Source organism: Theropithecus gelada, chromosome 18 (assembly GCF_003255815.1).
Source record: "Theropithecus gelada isolate Dixy chromosome 18, Tgel_1.0, whole genome shotgun sequence".
In the NCBI taxonomy this organism is placed as follows: Eukaryota; Metazoa; Chordata; class Mammalia; order Primates; family Cercopithecidae; genus Theropithecus; species Theropithecus gelada.
Window position 1 is genome coordinate 51,689,571 of NC_037686.1, and position 20,557 is coordinate 51,710,127.

At 43.8% G+C, this 20,557-nt stretch overlaps 1 protein-coding gene across 20 annotated transcripts in view; it reads left to right on the plus strand.

Annotated features, from left to right (window-relative positions):
* ZNF532 (zinc finger protein 532) overlaps positions 1–18,616 on the plus strand; it is a 129,171-nt gene extending 110,555 nt beyond the window's left edge. For 6 of the 20 annotated variants that reach the window (XM_025365172.1, XM_025365158.1, XM_025365164.1 and 3 more), the window contains 3 exons: positions 11,448–11,560; positions 13,937–14,084; positions 16,142–18,108. In XM_025365172.1, coding sequence (XP_025220957.1) covers positions 11,448–11,560; positions 13,937–14,084; positions 16,142–16,636 — 756 coding nt within the window. In that variant the 3' untranslated portion in view covers positions 16,637–18,108. Of the gene's footprint in view, positions 1–11,447; positions 11,561–13,936; positions 14,085–16,141 lie in introns of all 20 variants that reach the window. The other 14 variants (XM_025365159.1, XM_025365166.1, XM_025365167.1 and 11 more) reach the window with 5 other exon arrangements.
* The last annotated feature ends 1,941 nt before the right edge of the window (positions 18,617–20,557 follow it).

The window sequence follows — 20,557 nt, forward strand, 5'->3', positions numbered from 1 at the left end:
GTGCCTGTCTCTGTGTGCTTTGGGAGAATATACCAGGACTTCCTGGCCAAAAATATTTCGGATTAAAAACATTCCCATAGGCAGAGACTAAGCTCCCTCACTGTCACAGACAAGCACCTTCCTTCCAGCTCGGCTTCCAGTGCCCATGGCTGCAGCGAGTCTAGCTCCTCGCCCCTCTCTTTTGGCTTGGAGATTGGGTTCTGCTGTCTCACTGTGCTCCCATACCTGGAAGCTTACTGATGGCAAAGCCTTGGCTTCTTGCAGACCCAGGCCAGTGCCTTCCCGAACCTTCTCCCTTGTCCTCACTCAACCTGAAGTCCCTTCTTGGGACCCAGGGATCCCCCCCGTCCCTGGAATCCATGGCAGGCAGAGCGCAGACATAGATCCCTTGGGGTGGCGGGGCGGGGAGGAGTTTCGTATCTCTGATGCCTTGAATAACCCAGATTTGCACTGATACTAGGTTTCTTCATTGAATCGGTGCCGAAAAGGGTGATTTGTCTCTGTTGCATTGGTCCAGTGTTGTGTTTGTACTGCAGTGCCTGGTGAGGCTGTTATGGACTTGGCCTAGAATGCAACTGTCGTTTGTAATTTCTTTAGGAAAATATGTTCCTTAATCCAACTGGCAGACCAGATTTCAGATTTTAAGAATTTAGGACATGATTCCGTCTGTAAATTGACATTACCTTGAAACCCAAAACAACTAGAAAATAATTTAGCCACAGATGGGGACATCAAAGGAAATAAGAGGCCATTCCGGGGCTTGGTTGAATGAATAAGGACTTGTAAGATAGACAGCACCAGAAGGTAACTGAGAGGAAGGAGATGCTCACTCACTTTAGTTTTAAGTTGGGAAAACTTCAGACCCAGAGGGACTGCAGGACTTTTTGCAGAGCACTTTAGCCCTTGTGCCTGAGCCTCGGGGTGTGGGCTTTTCCACAGCTACCCTGAGTTGTGAGTGAGAACACACACTTACTGCTTGGCAGGAGGAGAGCTGGGACCTGGGGTGAGACCAGCACAGAGGAAAGTTCTGTCCAGTCTGCCAAATCCAGCAAGTCCGCATTAATGTCCAGTTGGAAGGGTGGTTCAGGGAGGAAGACGGGCTCCCCTCTCATACCCTTTCTTCATGTGTCCTCAAAACCAGTCATTGCAGCACCACAATCAACACCGACTTGGAGCACAGAGGAGCATCTTCATCGCTGCCTGGCAGCTTGGGCTCTCTCCTGGGTACACAGCACCTTCCTGGGACACTCCAAGGGGTCACTTGTGTGCCGCCCTTTTTCTATTACACCTTCAGATATGATGGTTGATTATATGTACTGGTGGGACCTTATTAAAGTGGTCATTCAGGCAGTTGGAAAGTTTCTATGTGATCTGGGGCTAGGACTGTGGAGAAAGTGACCTGTCATCATTAGGTCTGTTAGCTTTTTTGACATTTGTGTTTGCTTGTTTACTTTCTAATGTTGTTAACACATTTTTTTATTGATCTGATAAAAACAGTAATTATCTTTAAAAGGAATGATTAGTTTCTTTTGTCTTTTGATTTGTGGAAATAAATACTAGAAAGAGTCTGTGTAAGTCTTCAAGCGGTAATTTTTATTATGTAGCAATGTTTGTCCCCCCCGCCCCCCGCCAAGATGGAGTCTTGCTTTGTCGCCCAGTCTGGAGGGCAGTAGCGAGATCTCAGCTCACTGCAGCCTCCCACTCTGGGTTCAAGCTATTCTCCTGCCTCAGCCTCCCGAGTAACTGGGATTACAGGCGCATGCCACCACTCCTGGCTAATTTTTTTGTGTCTTTAGTAGAGATGGGGTTTCTTTTTATTATTTATTTGTTTGTTTATTTATTTATTTATTTACTTTGAGATGGAGTCTTGCTCTGTTGCCCAGGATGGGTGCAGTGGCGCGATCTCTACTCACTGCAAGCTCCACCTCCTGGGTTCACGCCATTCTCCTGCCTCAGCCTCTCGAGTAGTTGGGACTACAGGCACCTGCTACCACGCCTGGCTAATTTTTTTTATAGTTTTAGTAGAGACGGGGTTTCACCATGTTAGCCAGGATGGTCTCGATCTCCTGACCTCGTGATCCGCCCGCCTCTGCCTCCCAAAGTGCTGGGATTATAGACGTGAGCCACTGCACCCAGCCATATTTGTTCTTTTATAAAATACTAGCTATTAAATGGGGAAAAAATCTTTCACAGTGACCTTTTTCTGTTCCAATTGCTTTGTGATTAAAAAGGGCCAAAAGATTGTTTAACTACTAGAAGAAAATATTTTGTGTATTCCTGCCAGTGGTCCCTTTTTGAAGACTGGATTCTCTTGAGAACAGGAATAATAAGAGAAATAACATGTCACCCATCTGTAGATGAACATCTTCGGAACCAGGGAGGTTTCAAAGGTAGGACAGATGCCTGCAAGTAGAAGAAGGGGAATGAAGTTGAGCCAGATCCAGACAAATAGGGCAGCAAAAATTTTTTTCATAGTCAGGTGGTCTCTGGTGAATGTTTCAGAGTTTATGGCCATGGCAGTGCACACCCCAAGGCACCTGTCAGCTCTCTTTCCTTTCCGGGGCGTCAATCATTGTGAAGGAGAGGCAGTAAAGATTAGTCAGGATTAATGAAGAAGTACCCAGTGGATGGCACGAGGGTATTGACCCAAGAGTCCCCTGACAGAGAAGAGATGTGAGGTCTGTTTAGGGTCTGCAGTGAGAGCCCCAGACCTCTGCTGCACATCCCCACTGGCCAGTGGAGGTGGACGCAGAGGCCCGTGGCAGGCGCATACCCCTGGTAGTCCCACCGTGCCCTGGCAGGCATTTCTGGGTTTCATTGGCATGATGCTGGCAGCTTGTTAGAAAGTTTTAGGTAGCCTTCCTTCAGCACTTTCTTTTTTCCTCTGCCCAAGTGTCTGACATTGCTCTAAGCTCAAACTACAGTGCAACCCGTCTCTTTCCCATCTGCTCCGGATTTGGCCTTCTGTTCTTGTGCATTTGTTACTGTTTGCGTCATTGCTTTTTCAATTGTACAATGTCATCAGCAGACCAGACAGTCTCATAACCAGGAACTTCGGAGAGTTGGTTTTGTTTTTGTTGTTTTAAATAAGCATAGTGGTAAGCACACGTCGGTTTAACCCTCTTTCTTTCAAAGTTGTCACCTTGGTAATCTAGGCGCATGACAGTGGTAGTGCTGGTTCTCAGAACCTGTTTAGAGCATGGCACATGAAAAACAAAACATTCTTTTCACTTTATAGTTATGACTGGCTTTAGCTAGATTATCTACATAAATTCACATGAATTTGGTTCTGAATGATTGAGACTTGTCTCTGTCTTCTGTTGAATGTGAAACAGTGGTCTCAGTCAGGGATCAGCAAACTGCGTTTCATGGGCCCGCCACCTGTTTTTGGAAATAATTTATGAGAACACAGTCACACCCATTCATATAATTATTATTGTCTCTTCTTGGTTTTAAACTACAAGGGCAGAGTTGAGTAGTTGCAACAGAAACCTTATGGATTCTGGCCTAACATACTGTCTGGCCATTTAGAGAAAAAGTTGTTTGACTGTTTACCTATCACTTTGGTAGAGTTGAAGACTAGAGCTGGTGTTGGAAACTCCCTTGGTGAACGTGCTAGTGGTGGTAGAATGAATCTTCTTTAGCGCAGTTTGGCATTTAAAGAGGCTTAACATTTTTCACAACCTTTACATTAGAAAAACTGCTTTCAATAATTCATACAAAGGAAATAATTGATTTCAGAAATTTGTATCTGTAGTTACTAAGAAGTTGAAAAAACCTGAATCATTAATAGAAAATAAACAATTCATGGTTCATTTGTGCAACAGAATACGATACACTTGTTAAGAATGCAGAACTAGGCCGGGCACGGTGGCTCAAGCCTGTAATCCCAGCACTTTGGGAGGCCGAGACCATCCTGGCTAACCCGGTGAAACCCCATCTCTACAAAAAATACAAGAAACTAGCCGGGCGAGGTGGCAGGCACCTGTAGTCCCAGCTACTCGGGAGGCTGAGGCAGGAGAATGGTGTAAACCCAGGAGGCGGAGCTTGCAGTGAGCTGAGATCCGGCCACTGCACTCCAGCCCGGGCGACAGAGCAAGACTCCGTCTCAAAAAAAAAAGAATGCAGAACTAGCCGGGCATAGTGGCTCACGCCTTTATTTCCAGCACTTTGGGAGGCTGAGGTGGGTAGATCACCTGTGGTAAGGAGTTTGAGACCAGCCTGGGCAACATGGTGAAACCCCGCCTCTATTAAAAATACAAAAGTCATCCAGGTGTGGTGGTGCACGCCTGCAATCCCAGCTACTTGGGAGGCTGAGGCATGAGAATCACGTGAATCCCAGGGCAGAGGCTATGGTGAGCTGAGACTGCAGTACTGCACTCCAGCTTGGGTGACAGAGACTCTTGTCTCAAAAACAACACAAAGAAAACAAAACAGAACTGTCAATGTGTGTGGATATGTGTGTTTTACAAGTGAAAAAGAATCAGGTTTAAAGCCAACATGTATAATATAGATCAGTTTTATAAATATAAATACACGTCAGTGTGTATATTCAGAAAAAAAATGGGAAGGCTGTGTGATTAGAAATTGACAGTGATTGTTTTGATTGGAAGCAATCTTTTCTCTTTTACATTGTGCAATAAGCATTTGTTACTTTGATAAAGAAATAAGAAAATGAAGGCCACAGTTATTTGAGTCTGAAGTCTAGATGCACCATACGTGCTTCACTTTGAAAATGGAAGCTGCTGGGCAGGAATTCCCTCAATATCTAGGCCCCTTCGTCACCCACCCACCCCTGACTTTAATAAGCATCACGAACCTGTCCCTGGACGACGCCTTGGCTCTGGCCACACAGGAAGAGCCGTTCTTCCTGTGTCTGAATCCCTCCCTGTCTCCCTGCTCATTCATTCATCTCTCGCCTCTATCCTCAGCCTCTTCATTTATTACAGGCTGTTTTTTTTAATCAGTATTTAAACACTGTCATGTCTCGCCCATCTTGCCAGAAGTAAGCAGAGTTCCTCTGTGTGCAGCACTTTATCCTAAATTCATTACTCCGCGATTACTTTGTAGAACCTACTGATACTTTCCAAGTAGATAATTGTGTTCAGTTAATGTTTATTGATTCATTTCCACAGTAAGTATTTACTGTTTTCTGTATGCTGAATGCCAAGGATGCAGAGATGAACAATTCATAGCTTCTGTTCTCAAGGAGCTTATAGGGGAGGGAAAATGCCCCAAACATCCCTTTAATAATTAAAAAACAACAAAACTTTGGTAGTAGGCTTTTTCTTTGAAGAAGGAGGCTTACTATAAGTTGGTGTTTTACCCACTGATTGAAATACATATATATATATATATATTTTTTTTTTTTTTTTTTTTTTTTGAGATGGTGTCTCACTTGCTCTGTCACCCAGGCTGGAGTGCAGTGGCACTATCTCTGCTCACTGCAACCTCTGCTTCCCGAGTTCAAGCAATTCTTGTGCCTCAGCCTTCTGCGTAGCTGGGATTACAGGCATGTACCAGCATGCCTGGCTAATTTTTGTACTTTTAGTAGAGACAGGGTTTTGCCACGTTGGCCAGGCTGGTCTTGAACTCCTGGCCTCAAGTGATGTGCCCGCCTTGGCTTCCCAAAGTGCTGGGATTACAGGCATGAGCCACTGCGACTGGCCAGAAAGATTTTTTTGTTACCTTAATAAGTCATTAGAGAAATGCAAATTAAAACCACAACAAAATACTACTGGCCACCCTGTAGAATGACTGAATTAAATAAAGTGGCAATGCCAAATGCTAAAAGATGGCAGAACGGTGGGAGTTCCTCTCCACTGCTGGTGGACATGCAGGGGACAGCCGCTCTGGAAAACAGTTGGACAGTTTCTTATTTAACAGATGACTTAGTAATCTCGCTCCTGGGTGTTTACCCAAGAGAAATCATATTCACAGATGAATGTTTATAGTAAACATTTATAGTGGCTTTATTCATAATATCAAAAACTAGAAACAACCTAAATGGCTTTCACTTGGCAAGTAAACACAGTGGAGCATATCCACACTGGAACACTACTCAGCAGAGAAAAGGAATGAATACCGATAGACCCAACAGCTTGGAGGAGTTATACATGTATTATGCCGAGTGAAAGAAGCGAGACTCAAAGCTTCACGTGTACTGTATGGTTCCACTTATATGACAAATGGAGACAGCAAAACCAGAGATAGAAAGCAAACCTGTGGCTGCCAAGAGTGGGGTCGAGGGGGCGGGGTTGATTATAAAGGGGCATGTGGGAATTTTGGGGGATGACACAACTGTTCTATATCTTGACTGTGGTGGCAGTTATTCATAGAACTCTACTTTTAAAAAAGTGATTTTATAAACTGTATCTCAAACCTCAATTTTTTTTTGCAGTAACAAAATTTTTTTGGATATGTGCTATATTCTCATGGTTTAAAAATTTAAACAATATGAAGGAATATGGTGAAGTTTTAACTCCTAAGTTTCTTATCTTGAAGTCTGTTTAGCATATGTGCATATATGTTCTCATTCTTCTAATACAGAACACAGCTTCCGTCTATAATTTTGTGTACCAGTACTTTCTCCACTTAGTAGTTATGGTTCTTTTCATGTCAGTGCATTGAGATCTTCCCTCCATTTCTATAGCAGCATGGCATCTTGTATGAGTGCATGCATGTATTTAGCCAGTTCTCCTTTGATGGACCCACTGTCCACGATGGTGCAGTGAATAACCTTGAACACAGTCACTTCCGCTATAATGCTTATGTTGAAAATATAAATTTATTCCAGTGCCACTGATCTATCAGAATAATGGGAGCTTAACCTGAATTTCATGTTTGCTTATGTGTGATTTCATCCCTGAGAAATACTACGTGACTACAGAATACTGTGGAGTTGTGTAGGAGCACACAAAACACACACACACACAACACACACACCCCCGATTTCACCAGCGCCTCCCTCTCACTGTGGGTCACAGCCGTCCACAGCTGGTATTGCAAGCTTCCCTTCCACTAAGATTGGCCTCCTTCCCCCACTTCACAGTAACTCACAAGCTGTAACCCTCTGACCTCCACAAGCTCACTGCAGGTCTTTTTCAAGGTAAAGTGCAGTGGGTTTTTTTGCATTTCTTAACCATTTGATGTAGTTAATATTTTCATTTGATGTGTCACTGACGAAGTCTTGAGTGCTGTCTCTGTGACTCCATTTTTGCTAGAGACCCTGTTTTTATTGTTGAATTTTTGCGTAGTGCGGTCATTTTTAGGAGCACAGATGTTGCCTTACAGCAGAAATGGGCTGTAGTAAGTGTGCCGGTCTCTTCATTAGAATAGATTGCCCGGTGGAAGGGGTCAGAGCTTTAAGAGTGAATTTTGGAGGGACTGCCTGCTGCTGTGCTATATTTAAATCATATAATTGGCCTGGTTTTTCCTTTTAAATAAAAAGGTGGGATGATGGAGCTGAAGGGCATGTGTCAGCAAGGGTGGAGGATAATCCTGTACCCTGCAGTCTTAAGTTTGTGGGAGTTTCTGGCTGCATGGTGGTTGTTAAGGAGGCTCTTGCATGTTGGCGCAAGGCAGATGCCTCATGCAGGTAGGACTCCCAGGACAAGGTGAGATGTGGATGCGTCCGCAGATCTGGGTATGAAGTTACGACTTTTCTCCCTCTGACTTCCCCAAAGTCACTGGAAACAGAGACTCGTAAGCAGGGAAACAGAAAGGACCAGTTAAGAGAATGGGAAGTTTCTGATTGTGAGGGAAGCCCCATGGCAAACCGAGACACGTCCACCAAGTGCCCTCCAGGAAGAACGGCTTGCCGAGGCAGTACCGTCCCAAGCACAGAAGCAGCACGGGGTAGATCACGGGTAGCACCATCACTGGAGAAAAGGAGGCGGGGTTAATGCTTGCTTCCCTGAAGCTGCGACGATGAAAGCCAAAAATGAGAGAGGAGGAAGAAATTTTAGGAAGTGTACCCGAGTGTTTGATATTTTACTCTCAAAAAGTTTTATGTTGCAAACTTTGGGAACCCTGCCAGCTTATCAGTTCACTATTTCTTTAAAGAGTTCTATTTAAAAACAAAGTAACTCGGAACTGAGTAGGAAGACATATTCCTTTTCTGATCTTAGTTAACTGTTAAAAAGTCCACTCAAAGCCCTCAATCTCAGCTTATAGTACAGTAAAGCCAGGAGGAAGCAAACGGCCTCGAGTCTTAGAATGACGGTGGTGGCTTTACACTGGAATGCCGTTTTCCCACTTTTTAAACTTACAAAAGCAGAAGGAGCTAGTAATACTGAGGATCAGAAGTTAGGAAAATAAATTTGGGAAAGCACCTTTGAGTAAGTTTGTTTTTAAAATCTAACAGAGGAAGAAAGTCATTAGGTGGTTGTGACCAGGCAGGTTTGATCCGGAAACTGGTGTTTTAAACCTCATTTTCTTGTCACCAGTGAATTGGAAACCTTGCTTATTTTTGAATTGCAGAGTTCATTTCTGCATTTCTCATAAAGATGCTGAAACAGAAGGATGTCTCTCACACATTGATTCATCTTTTGAAAATAGCTACTGATTTGCTAAGCTGTTCTTCATTTCTTACCTTAGGGTTTTCTTATTGGCATTTCCGTATTAAAATTGTCTTGATGTTAATATTACTACACAAGAATAAATAGAATATTAAACCCGTCACCTTAATAGGAAATCTAATTTTCCTTTCTGTGGGGTCTCTTGCCCTATTGAATTGTTAGATACATTTTTCTTTATAATCTGTTTTGGTGAAGCAGTGTTGCTTTTAGAACGATGTCTTGACTTTCAGTTGATTTTTTTTTTTTTTTTTTTTTTTTTTGAGATGGAGCCTTGCTCTGTCTCCCAGGCTGGAGTGCAAATGGCACAATCTTCTCGGCTCACTGCAACCTCTGCTTCCCGGGTTCAAGCAATTCTTCCTCCCCAGCCTCCTGGGTGGGGTAGCTGGGATTATAGGCACCCCCCATCACGCCCGGCTAACTTTTGTTTTTTCTTTTTTTGAGACGGAGTCTTGCTCTGTCTCCCAGGCTGGAGTACAATGGCCTGATCTCAGCTCACTGCAAGCTCCACCCCGCTGGGGTTCACACCCTTCTCCTGCCTCAGCCTCCTGAGTAACTGGGACTACAGCCACCCGCCACTATGCCTGGCTCATTTTTTGTATTTTTAGTAGAGACGGGGTTTCACCGTGTTAGCCAGGATGGTCTCGATCTCCTGACCTCGTGATCCGCCTGCCTCACCCTCCCAAAGTACTGGGATTATAGACATGAGCCACTGCCCCCGGCCCCAGTTGATTTTTATATGTAGAAAATGTAGAAAGCATTAGATACTAGATTTTTAAATATCTTTATTGAAATACAGAACTATTGCTCATGACTTTAAAGCTTTAAAATAAAGGCTTGTTACCTCTTATTCACTCTTTGGCTGCATAAATGCTAATCCAAAAGGTTAGGGATTGCTCTTGGCTTATTTTGTGTAATCAAATCTTTAAGAATATTTTTGGGTGGCACCAGCTTCTTTGCTTTGTTCTCTCTCCTGTTGTTTCCCCCAGAGATGAACAGCATTGGTATAACTTTTAACTTGAAGAAATTTTCTCCTTTGGATTCAAGATGCTTTTGAATATCTACCAGACTGATTTGGTTTATTTAAAAGGCAGTATTTTTCTACTCTTTTTAAGTGGAAGTTGGATGCATAACTTGACTATTACAAGAGCATTTCCTGACTGGTGTGTCCCACGCTGCCTGTCCCCTTTGTTAATTGTCCCGGTGTTCTCGAAGCATCCTGGGAGGCAGGCACTGTTGCAAGCCCACCTCCCAGGGGCGGGAGTGGACATTCATGCAGGTTGAGTGGCCTTCCCCAGGTCCTGTGATTCATGAGGCAGAGACCAGGTGCCAGCTCATCTTAGGTGCTGCCGGCCAGACTCAGCCACTCCGATTTGCCTGCCGGTTTGAACGAGGACATGTTTGTCAAGCTGAAAATTGTAGTCAGTCTGGGCACAGTGGCTCACACCTGTAATCCCAGCACTTTGGGAGGCTGAGGCCCGCGGATCACTTCAGGCAGGAGTTCGAGACCAGCCTGGCGAGACCTGGTCTCTACTAAAAATACAAAAATTAGCCGGGCGTGGTGATGGGCGCTTTTAGCCCCAGCTACTTGGCAGGCTGAGGCATGAGAGTTCCTTGAACCCAGGAGGCGGAGGTTGCAGTGAGCCAAGATTACGCCACTGCACTTCAGCCTAGGCAACAGAATGAGACTCCGTCTCAAAAAAATGTAATCATTTCTTTATCATGTAGATTGCAATCACTTCTTAATGTTATCTCACATGAAAACTTCTTCCTACTTCAGTGTTTAGTGAGTTTAGAGCCAGATTTTGTTCCATTCATGAGGCTTGACAGCTCTTTAATTTCCTTGTGATATGACATTGTTTAGTTCTAGACTGCTATGCATGTCATAACCAAAGAATTTGTTTTAAAGTTAAGCCACTAATTTACCTCAAAGGTTCTGCATGGAGATACATTCAATTAACATATCTCAGCCTGAGTGGGAAACTTTTAAATATAAGAACATTCGGCTTACCTACTTGACAGCGTTTGCTGTCTCTCTCTCATCTGCTAAGTATACCAGCAGGCAGCCTCCTTAAAATTGTTCCAAAGTTATCTGTTCTTGAGATGATCAAGTGATATTATTTAAAACAAAAATCCTTCTAGAAAACTTGCCTTATATAATGAGTAATTAGTCACTAAAGGGTAGCCAGAGATTTCATTTAACATGGCATACTAAATAAAACAGCATATTCCGTCTACCACAAATTAGGTGGTGGCTTTACTTAGTACTTACTGATACGTTTTCACATATTTTCAGTAAAAGATTTATATAATGTTATTTCAAATACCTGGATGTTTGTGTTGAATCAAAAACCTGTGTTTTTGAGAATTTTTTTTTTACCCTTATGATAATTTAACCCATCCTCCTAAAATTAACCCCGTCATGGTTACCTCAACCTTGTCCTCAATTTTATTTTTACTATATATTTTTTTAAAGTTTTCTGGGTTTTGTTACTGTATTCCTAAATACAGGTTGAGTATCCCTGAACTGAAAGTGTTTTTAATTTTAGATGTTTTTGGATCTCGGCATATTCAAATATACATAATATCTTGGGACTCTAATTGTGATATTTGTTCATGTTTCATATATACCTTATATACATAGCTTGAAGGTACTTTTATAAAATAATTTTAAATTTGTGCATGAGACAGTTCCAACTGTGTCCCGTCACATGAGGTCAGGCATGACATTTTCCATGTGTAATGTCATGTCAACACTAAGTTTTGGATTTTGGGACCTGTAATAATGATTTAAACTGTTACAAAAGAGTTCTTAATTGTTTGAATGCATCTGTTTTCATTCTCTTAAGTGACTTTCTCTCCTTCCTCCAGCAAATGAAGAAACACCCCTGCCGCCAGTGTGACAAGTCTTTCAGCTCGTCCCACAGCCTGTGCCGGCACAACCGGATCAAGCACAAAGGCATCAGGAAAGTGTACGCCTGCTCGTAAGTCCTGGTTTCTAACGGGACGCAGTCAGAAGACTCAGGAGGAACCTCTGGAAGGTTTTTCGTGTAGTACCATCAATTTGCTGTGCTCCACAGTTGCTAGATTACATTTCTATTATTGTTTTGGCATAGAGTTTTTGGATTGGGTTGTCACACTTAAATACGAAAATAAAAAGGAGCATTTTCTTGCATATCTCATGTACATGTTTTCTGAGACAGACAGAGTCTCACTCTGTTGCCCAGGCTGGAGTGCAGTGGTGCAATTTTGGCTTACTGCCACCTCTGCCTCCCAGGTTCAAGTGATTCACCTGCCTCAGCCTCCTGAGTAGCTGGATTATAGGAACGTACCACCACTCCCAGCTCATGTTTGTATTTTTAGTAGAGACCGGGTTTCACCTTGTTAGCCAGGCTGGTCTCGAACTCCTGACCTTGGGTGATCCACTGCTTCGACCTTGTAAAGTGCTAGGATTACAGGCATGAGCCCTGGCACCCAGCCTGATCCCTGAGTGTCCTGGGGGAGCGATTGATTGGCAGTACATGGTCTCTCTGCACACACCGAGGTGATTTGGCTAGCTTCAGGGCTGGTCACAGATTCAGTCCTCGGCTGAGCCCTTTGCAGTCACAGCATATCCTATCTACCACAAATTAGGTAGTCACTTTACTGTTTACTGATATGTTTTCATATTTTTGAATATATGAAATTTTTGAAAAATAATCGACCTATTTTAATAAAGCAGGCCAAAGATAGTTTAGAAAACAGGTTGGCTGGGGGCAGTCACCACCAAAGGTGGGGCAGCCTGTGACCAAATCCAAGGGATGGGGTGGGCCAACATCAACCCAGACTGCAGTGGACAGTCATAAGCAGCTACTTCATACATGAACACCAGAACATATCTCATCATTAGTGAAAGTCTATCACTCACTCAACTGGAATGTGCCTGGAGTGGGTTGATAAGAAGAAAGCATGGCTCATGAGAGAGCCAAGGACCCTGAGGCTAAAGCACTGAAATGTTACATGGATGTCAGTGCAGGCCAGGTGGACCCTATGGATCGGGGGAGTCATGAAGTTTGGCTGTCAGATTTGCAGGGGGTTGTAATTGGGTAGGAATCATCTGATTCAGTGAAGTTGAAGCTGTTTAAAGTCTATGTGTTGAGACCAAATCAAAAGAATCAGAATTTAGAAGGATGCTCTGGGCCAAGATGACAATGGGAGGTCAGGCCCATAATGCTTCACTGATAGGTTTTGCTTATTTCCCCATGAACTTAGCGTAAAATGCTGGGATTGTTCCACTAACTTATGGCCAACAAAAAATTCATCCTCATGGAGAGCCCCCATCCTTTGTGGGTGGTCCTGGCTCCTGCCACTGCCCTGCAAGGGTCTCTAATAGGAGGTCATCAGGGTTTAGGGCCAATCATTATAAATTCCTCCAGCCATTTTGAAGGCAGATTTGAGACCACAAGAGACTTTTTGTCCTTCCCTGCAGTAGCATTATTAATACCTGGTTTTATAGCATCCATAATGACTAGGGCCATTACCTCTTTTCTTTTCTTTTTTTTTTTTTTTTAAGACGGAGTTTTGCTCTTGTTGCCCAGGCTGGAGTGCAATGACACGATCTCGGCTCACTGCAACCTCTGCCTTCTGGGTTCAACTGATTATCCTGCCTCAGCCTCCTGGGTAGCTGGGATTACAGGCACGCACCACCATGCCTGGCTAATTTTGTATTTTTAGTAGAGACAGGGTTTCTCCATGTTGGGCAGGCTGGTCTTGAACTCCCGACCTCAGGTGATCCACCCACCTTGGCCTCCCAAAGTTCTGGGATTACAGACGTGAGCCACTGCACTCAGCCAACCTGTATTCTAAACTATCTTTGGTCTGCTTTATTAAAGAAAAGAGGTCAATTATTTTTCAAAGAAAAACTAGTTTTGATCTGCTTATCATCTACTGAGTGACCACACATACTCGACTACCATGAGTATAAACATGCATGTTGCTTTTGTGCTTGGAGGCATTTGGGCTGGACACTCATGTCTTTGTCGTGGCAGAGGATAGGAATAATTAACAGCAGCACGAAGGAGTCAAGGAGGGACTTTACACTAACGTGTTCAGCATGGTGCTCATTCTGAGAATACTGAGTCATTGAAAACTTTTGAAATGCAATATTTTCCCTTTTCCCTTTAAAATTAAAGCCATCTAGACCTGTAAATTAAGGGACACTCCTAGCAAAACTGCTGCTTGCGTGTTGAACTGTGGTGTGAACTGAGCTCATTAGACCTGTCTGTGTGAACGATGGCTCGGGAGGCCCTTCAACCATGAGTTCTTCCACAGGAGCTTATTTTGTCAGCAAGTGCGTTATCTCCTTGCCTTTCACCCCACAGGCACTGCCCAGACTCCAGACGTACCTTTACCAAGCGACTGATGCTGGAGAAGCACGTCCAGCTGATGCATGGCATCAAGGACCCTGACCTGAAAGAAATGACAGATGCCACCAATGAGGAGGAAACAGAAATAAAAGAAGACACCAAGGTCTAACACTGCAGATGTTTGCTTTACAGTGAAATTGTGTTGACCTGCTTTTCCCTTTTTATTTTTATTTTTTTTTAAGTTTTTGTTGCATAGTTACAGTTTTAAAAATTCAGACTCACCGGGCACAGCAGCTCAACGCCTGTAATCCCAGCACTTTGGGAGGCTGAGGCGGGCGGATCATCTGAAGTCAGGAGTTCAAGACCAGCCTGGCCAACAGGGTGAAACCCTGTCTCTATCAAAAAATACAAAAAGTAGCCGGGCATGGTGGCAGGCGCCTTAATCCCAGCTACGTGGGAGGCTGAGGCAGGAGAATCATTTGAACCCGGGAGGCGGAGGTTGCAGTGAGCCGAGATAAAGTCATTGTACTCAAACCTGGGGGACAAGAGCAGGACTTTTCTCTCAAAAAGTTTAAAGAAACAGTTTAGGCTGGGCACGGTGGCTCATGCCTGTAATCCCCACACTTTGGGATGACAAGGCAGGCTGATTACTTGAGGCTAGAAGTTCGAGACCAGCCTGGTCAACATGGTGAAACCCCGTCTCTGCTAAAAGTACAAAATATGGTGGAGCTCACCTGTAATCCCCAGCTACTCAGGAGGCCGAGGCAGAAGAATCGCTGGAACTTGGGAAGTAGAGGTTGCAGTATGCTGAGATCATGCCACTGCACTCTAGTCTGGGCAAAAGAGCGAGACTCTGTCTCAAAAAAAAAAAAAAAAAAAAAGATATTTAAAAAGCCCTCCTGTCTTTGGTGCTGTGCTAGGTCTGGAATGTAACCAAGTAAAAGCTTAATGTGTGCTTTCAGGGAGTTAATCATTTGAGTAAAACCTCATCAGAATACAAGTCAGACTGGTGTGGCATTAAAATACAATACTTCAAGTGCTCCTGGTGATGTGTGAAGCCAGGCTCGGTGGCTCACACCTGTAGTCCCAGCACTTTGGGAGGCTGAGGCAGACAATCACGAGGTCAGGAGTTCGAGACCAGCCTGGCCAATATGGTGAAACCCCATCTCTACTAAAAATACAAAAATTAGCCGGGCATGGTGGTGCACACCTATAGTCCCAGCTAAGCAGAAGGCTGAGACAGAAGAATTGCTTGAACCCAGGAGGCAGAGGTTGTAGTGAGCCAAGATAGTGCCACTGCACTCCAGGCTGGGCAACAGTGCAAGACTCCATCTCAAAAAAAAAAAAAGAAAAAGTGTGTGCAAAGGTAGCTTCAGGTCATGGCCACATGTGAAGGTGCACATGAACAGAACAGAAAAGCTGGGGCAGAGAGGAGGGACACATGGGCTTGGGAAGGGAATTCAAAGTAGGATTTAGAGTCCTGGAAGGGAAGGATAAATGGCAGAGGCAGCAGGGGAAATGATGTGAAGGAAAGGGTAGGGAAAGCTTCCAGTGGCTCTCAGTCGAAAAACAAAATCCTGACTCTTTCCCACAAGGGGCATTACAGACAGTCCACCTCCGCATCTCTCGGACTCTGGTTCCTGCGGGCTCCCTGAGCACTCCTTCCTACTGGCTCTGGCCACCCTTCTGTCCCCCACTCACAAGCCTGTTCCCACCTTAGGCCTTGGCACTCACAGCTTCCTATGCCTGACTGCTTTCCCCACACTGCATCAGGTCTCTTTTCAAATGTCACCTGGCACCAGGCTGTCCCTGACCATACTACATCACCTAGCAGCTGCACACACACCCCCATTGCTTGCCATGGCCTCTATCCCACCCTGCTTGGTTGTCATGGGTCTGACGTGCTGCATATTTTCTAATTTGTTTCTGTTCATCTAACTCCGCTGTAACAAATCCCAGGAAGCTAGGAGCTCATTTGTCCGCTGCTGTGCCCACTGGCCAGAGCAGTGCCTGGTAACAACAGCTGGTAGGTTTCTGTCTGGAGTGGAAGAAAGGCGCAGGCCTCCGGGTGGGGTGGCAGACACACAGCTCTAAAGCCCCTAAATCCCAAAGCGTTCAGCACTTGTTTTCCTGGCAGCTCTAAAGTAAGAGAACCGATCATTTATCAGCCATCGGGAAGAATGGTTTTCAATCGTATCATTTGCTCTCTTTCCCTGAAAGGTCCCCAGTCCCAAGCGGAAGTTGGAAGAACCAGTTCTGGAGTTCAGGCCTCCCCGAGGAGCAATCACTCAACCATTGAAAAAGCTGAAAATCAATGTGTTTAAGGTTCACAAGTGTGCCGTGTGTGGCTTCACCACCGAAAACCTGCTGCAGTTCCACGAACACATCCCTCAGCACAAATCCGATGGTTCTTCCTACCAGTGCCGGGAGTGTGGCCTCTGCTACACGTCTCACGTCTCTTTATCCAGGCACCTCTTCATCGTACACAAGTTAAAGGAACCTCAGCCAGTGTCCAAGCAGAATGGGGCTGGGGAAGATAACCAACAGGAGAACAAACCCAGCCACGAGGATGAATCCCCCGATGGCGCCGTGTCAGACAGAAAGTGCAAAGTGTGCGCAAAAACTTTTGAAACTGAAGCTGCCTTAAATACTCACATGCGGACACACGGCATGGCCTTCATCAAATCCAAAAGGATGAGCTCAGCCGAGAAATAGCCACAGATGCTCCATGAGGAAAATCCCTGTCCACATTGGAATAAAAAAGACATTTTTGTTACAAAAGGTTTGCAGTATAATAGAGTTAACAGTACTGTCTAGGCTGTTGCAATATATTCTCTTTCAACGTACCTTCCTTCACCTCGTCGTATATATCCTCGATAAGTATTAAAACAGTATTTGAGTTTCAAAGAGTTTGTATATATTTAAATGAATAACTTTTTATACTCTACTCTTTGTTACATGTTTGTATCAGTATTTAGTGGAAAACCATTTGAGTTGTTTTGGGTTAGAATTTTTCTTTTTGTACTGTTTCTTTAAAACAGAGTTCTTAGTAACAGGGGCAGTTCCTGAATTCAAATAAACCATTTTGTATGTTTGGATTTTGAATGGGTTAACTAATTACAGGCTAAAATAATGCCTTTTTTAGTGTTTTTAATTTTTAGAATTCACTACATAAATTGTAAGTAATTGTGGGTCTCAAAAACACTAGGAACTTTTAAGTGTCTTAGCACTTCCTCGATGTGCCTGCCCTGAGGGAGTGAGTTCACATTTGAGACAACTGCGCTCCACTGTGGGCGTGCCTTTGTCTTCAGGCCACGCCGAAGGGTGTTTAAAGTAGCCTTGCAGGTCGCTCCTTTCCCAGGGGTGGATAAAAACTGAAGCCAGGAATCTAATAAGGAATGCTGATTTCCTCAATTCTGTTTTGAGGAATGGGGGAGGCTATTTTTTTTTCTGGGCAGCTTTGCAAGGCTGGCTTTAAGAGCACAAGGAGGGAAAGTAACGAAAGGGCTGGACTACTATAAAAGTTACAAATACGTAGTTAGACCAATAGATTTATATAGTCAGGTTTTTGTCATGTAATTTATTAACTATTACAGAAACACAACTAAGAATATCAAGCATTTCTCTGGCTCTTGACAGAAAACAAATCAGTTGACTTAACCCTTTGCTGTCAAAAGAGTTGGCGTTTCCTGTTCCGGGTGCTACTGCCAAACGTTCTGGTACTTAGAGTCGGGATGCACAACTTCCACCACCGACTTATCAGTGCAGCCGCCTGTGTATTGCAATGGGCCGTTACCTTAAGCACTGGGCCACCTGGGTTTAGTTCAGCCATTTCAAGAGTATATTTAACGTCGGTAGTTCTGCTTTATTAAAATGCAGCAGAGGTACTCTTCTGTCCCTTCCGTTTAGAGTTCTCTGGGAGAGTTCTATTTTTTGGTTCCGTTTTGTGTTTTCTTTTGCATTTTATATCTTGTATTTATCCCTGAACATGTTTTGTACTTTTTTTTTTTAAGAAAAGGAATTCTTTTGTGTATATATAGATACTTGCATGATATACTGTAGTCAACGTTCGGTTCCTCGAAAGGTCTTGCTGCTGTCAGGTGTTATGCACTCCATCCATCACAACTGTATGAAACACATTTCATATGTAAATAAACGTGGGACATTTGGCCCTTGTGCTTCTGTGAGAGAGTTATTGACGGTGGGTCTCTGACATCTTTGTGAAGCTTGGGAAGTGATTAATTGCAGGGACAAGCTACAGGATGTTGCAGAATTCTTCCCACCCAGAAGAATGGCATATTCGTTCTCATTAGTAATCGGCTATTTTGTCACTTTCTCGTTGACTCCATCAGTACATCGGTACAATCCGAGGGTGTGAATTTCAGCTTGAAATTCCATTGCTGTTACTTGTTATGGTTGTATTGCTCTAAGTTGTATTCATAGCACTTTCATGTTTCTGCATTTGAACCTTGCAATAAGCCTGTGTGGTAAGCCACATAGGTCCAAATAACCTACTTTTACAGTTGAGGAAGCTGAGCTCAGATTCAGTTATTTGCCGAAGCCCTCATAGCTGGTAAGTGGCTTTGCATATTAGAACCCAAATATTTTGCTTTCTAAATCTAATGCTCGCTCTGTGTGGTTATGTACATATTGACAAATATTCATTTATTCAACAAATAAAAAGTATGTACAAAACATGATACAGAATTTTTGTTTTTGGCACTATGACTTTATAAATAACCTGAAAGTCTTTCTACCCTTAAGTACCCAGAGATGCTTAATATAAAATTAACACCTGTTAAATGCATAGGTGAGAAAACAAAGTTTTTAAAAATACCCAGAGGTCCAAAATGAAGAAACTAAAATCTAGATTCCAGAAAAACACTACACAATGCTGTAACCCTGGGGGAAAACCTGGATTGTTCAGCTGAAGAGGGAATTGGTAAACTGGAAGATAGCCCTTGAGAAAATTAGCCTCAGCACAGAGATAAAGTGACATTTCCAATATGAAAGAGAAGTTAGGAATCAAGAACAAAATGAAGATCTAGCTTCATTTTAATGGAAGTTCCAGAAAGGGGGACTAGAGAGAACTGGGAAGATAGTGTAGAAAATCTTAGCCATTGGCCGGGCGCGGTGGCTCAAGCCTGTAATCCCAGCACTTTGGGAGGCCGAGATGAGCAGATCACAAGGTCAGGAGATCGAGACCATCCTGGCTAATATGCTGAAACCCCGTCTCTACTAAAAAACACAAAAAAACTAGCCGGGCGAGGCGGTGGGCGCCTGTAGTCCCAGCTACCCAGGAGGCTGAGGCAGGAGAATGGCGTAAACCCGGGAGGCAGAGCTTGCAGTGAGTTGAGATCGTGCCACTGCACTCCAGCCTGGGCGACAGAGCAAGACTCTGTCTCAAAAAAAAAAAAAAAAGAAAAGAAAATCTTAGCCATTAATGAAAGACATTAATACTTGGGTCAACAGTGAATGTGCAACAAAAATCATGCTGGGACATAAATTCTGCCCATTCTTCATTAGTTGTAGATGCTGGGTGTGTGCATTTGAGGAGGAGTATAACGTGAGGTATGCTCAATTCTTAGGAAGTCTATATACTCTTGAGTGCAGAAGTGAGAGCTAAGCCTGAAAGAATAGGCTTAGGCCAAGTTGGAAAAACCCTTGAATGAGGCCAGGTATGGTGATTCACACCTGTAATCCCCATAATTTGGGAGGCCGAGGTAGGTGGATCACCTGAGGCCAGGAGTTCACGACCAGCCTGGCCAACATGGTGAAACCTCATCTCTATTAAAAACATAAAAAATTAGCTGGGTGCAGTGGCAGGTGCCTGTAATTCCAGCTACTCTGAGGCTGAGGCAGGAGAATCACTTGAACCTGGGAGGCAGAGGTTGCAGTGAGCTGAGATTACACTGTTGCACTCCAACCTGGGCAACAAGACCAAAACTCCATCTCAAAAAAAAAAGAAAAAAAAAGCACTGTGAATGATAGAATGCAGGGGTTTGTACTGATAGAGGTAGTCATTTGGACAGGTGAGTGAGAAGATCCGATTAATGGGTGGCAGTGTTTAGGATGGAGTATATCAATCAGGATAGGTCGGGTTATACTGTGGTTGTGACCTTAAGTCTAAATAGCTTATCACAAGACATTTCTTGTTCACATTCGTTGTCCATTGTGGGTTGGCTAGAGGCATGGCTCCGTATCTCCTTGTCTCATTACCCCACTATCAAAAAGCTGCCAGTTGTGTGCAGAGGGAAAATGCAATGAAATGCTGTGGCCCAGAAGTGACAGGTGCCACTTCTCACAACTCACTGGCCAAAACCAGTCATGCGGAGCCACCTAGTCACAAGGAGGCTGGGAAGTGCAATCCTCCCACATGCCCAGGAGACTGAAAGTATTTGGCCATCACAGGAATAACGTTTAAATTGGCATAGCTATGGTGCTGACACAGTAGGAACACTTGACCTAGGGTAGTGGGAGTAGGCTTGGGAAGTGGCTTCAGCTGTAAGTAGCATTTCAGATACAGTTTCCAGAGGGTTTCTTAATGTGGAATACAGAGAAAGTCTGATCTGAACGTTCAAGCTTATGTGATTCCTTAAATTTTTTCTCAAGGTTTAGGTTACTTAAAAATATGGA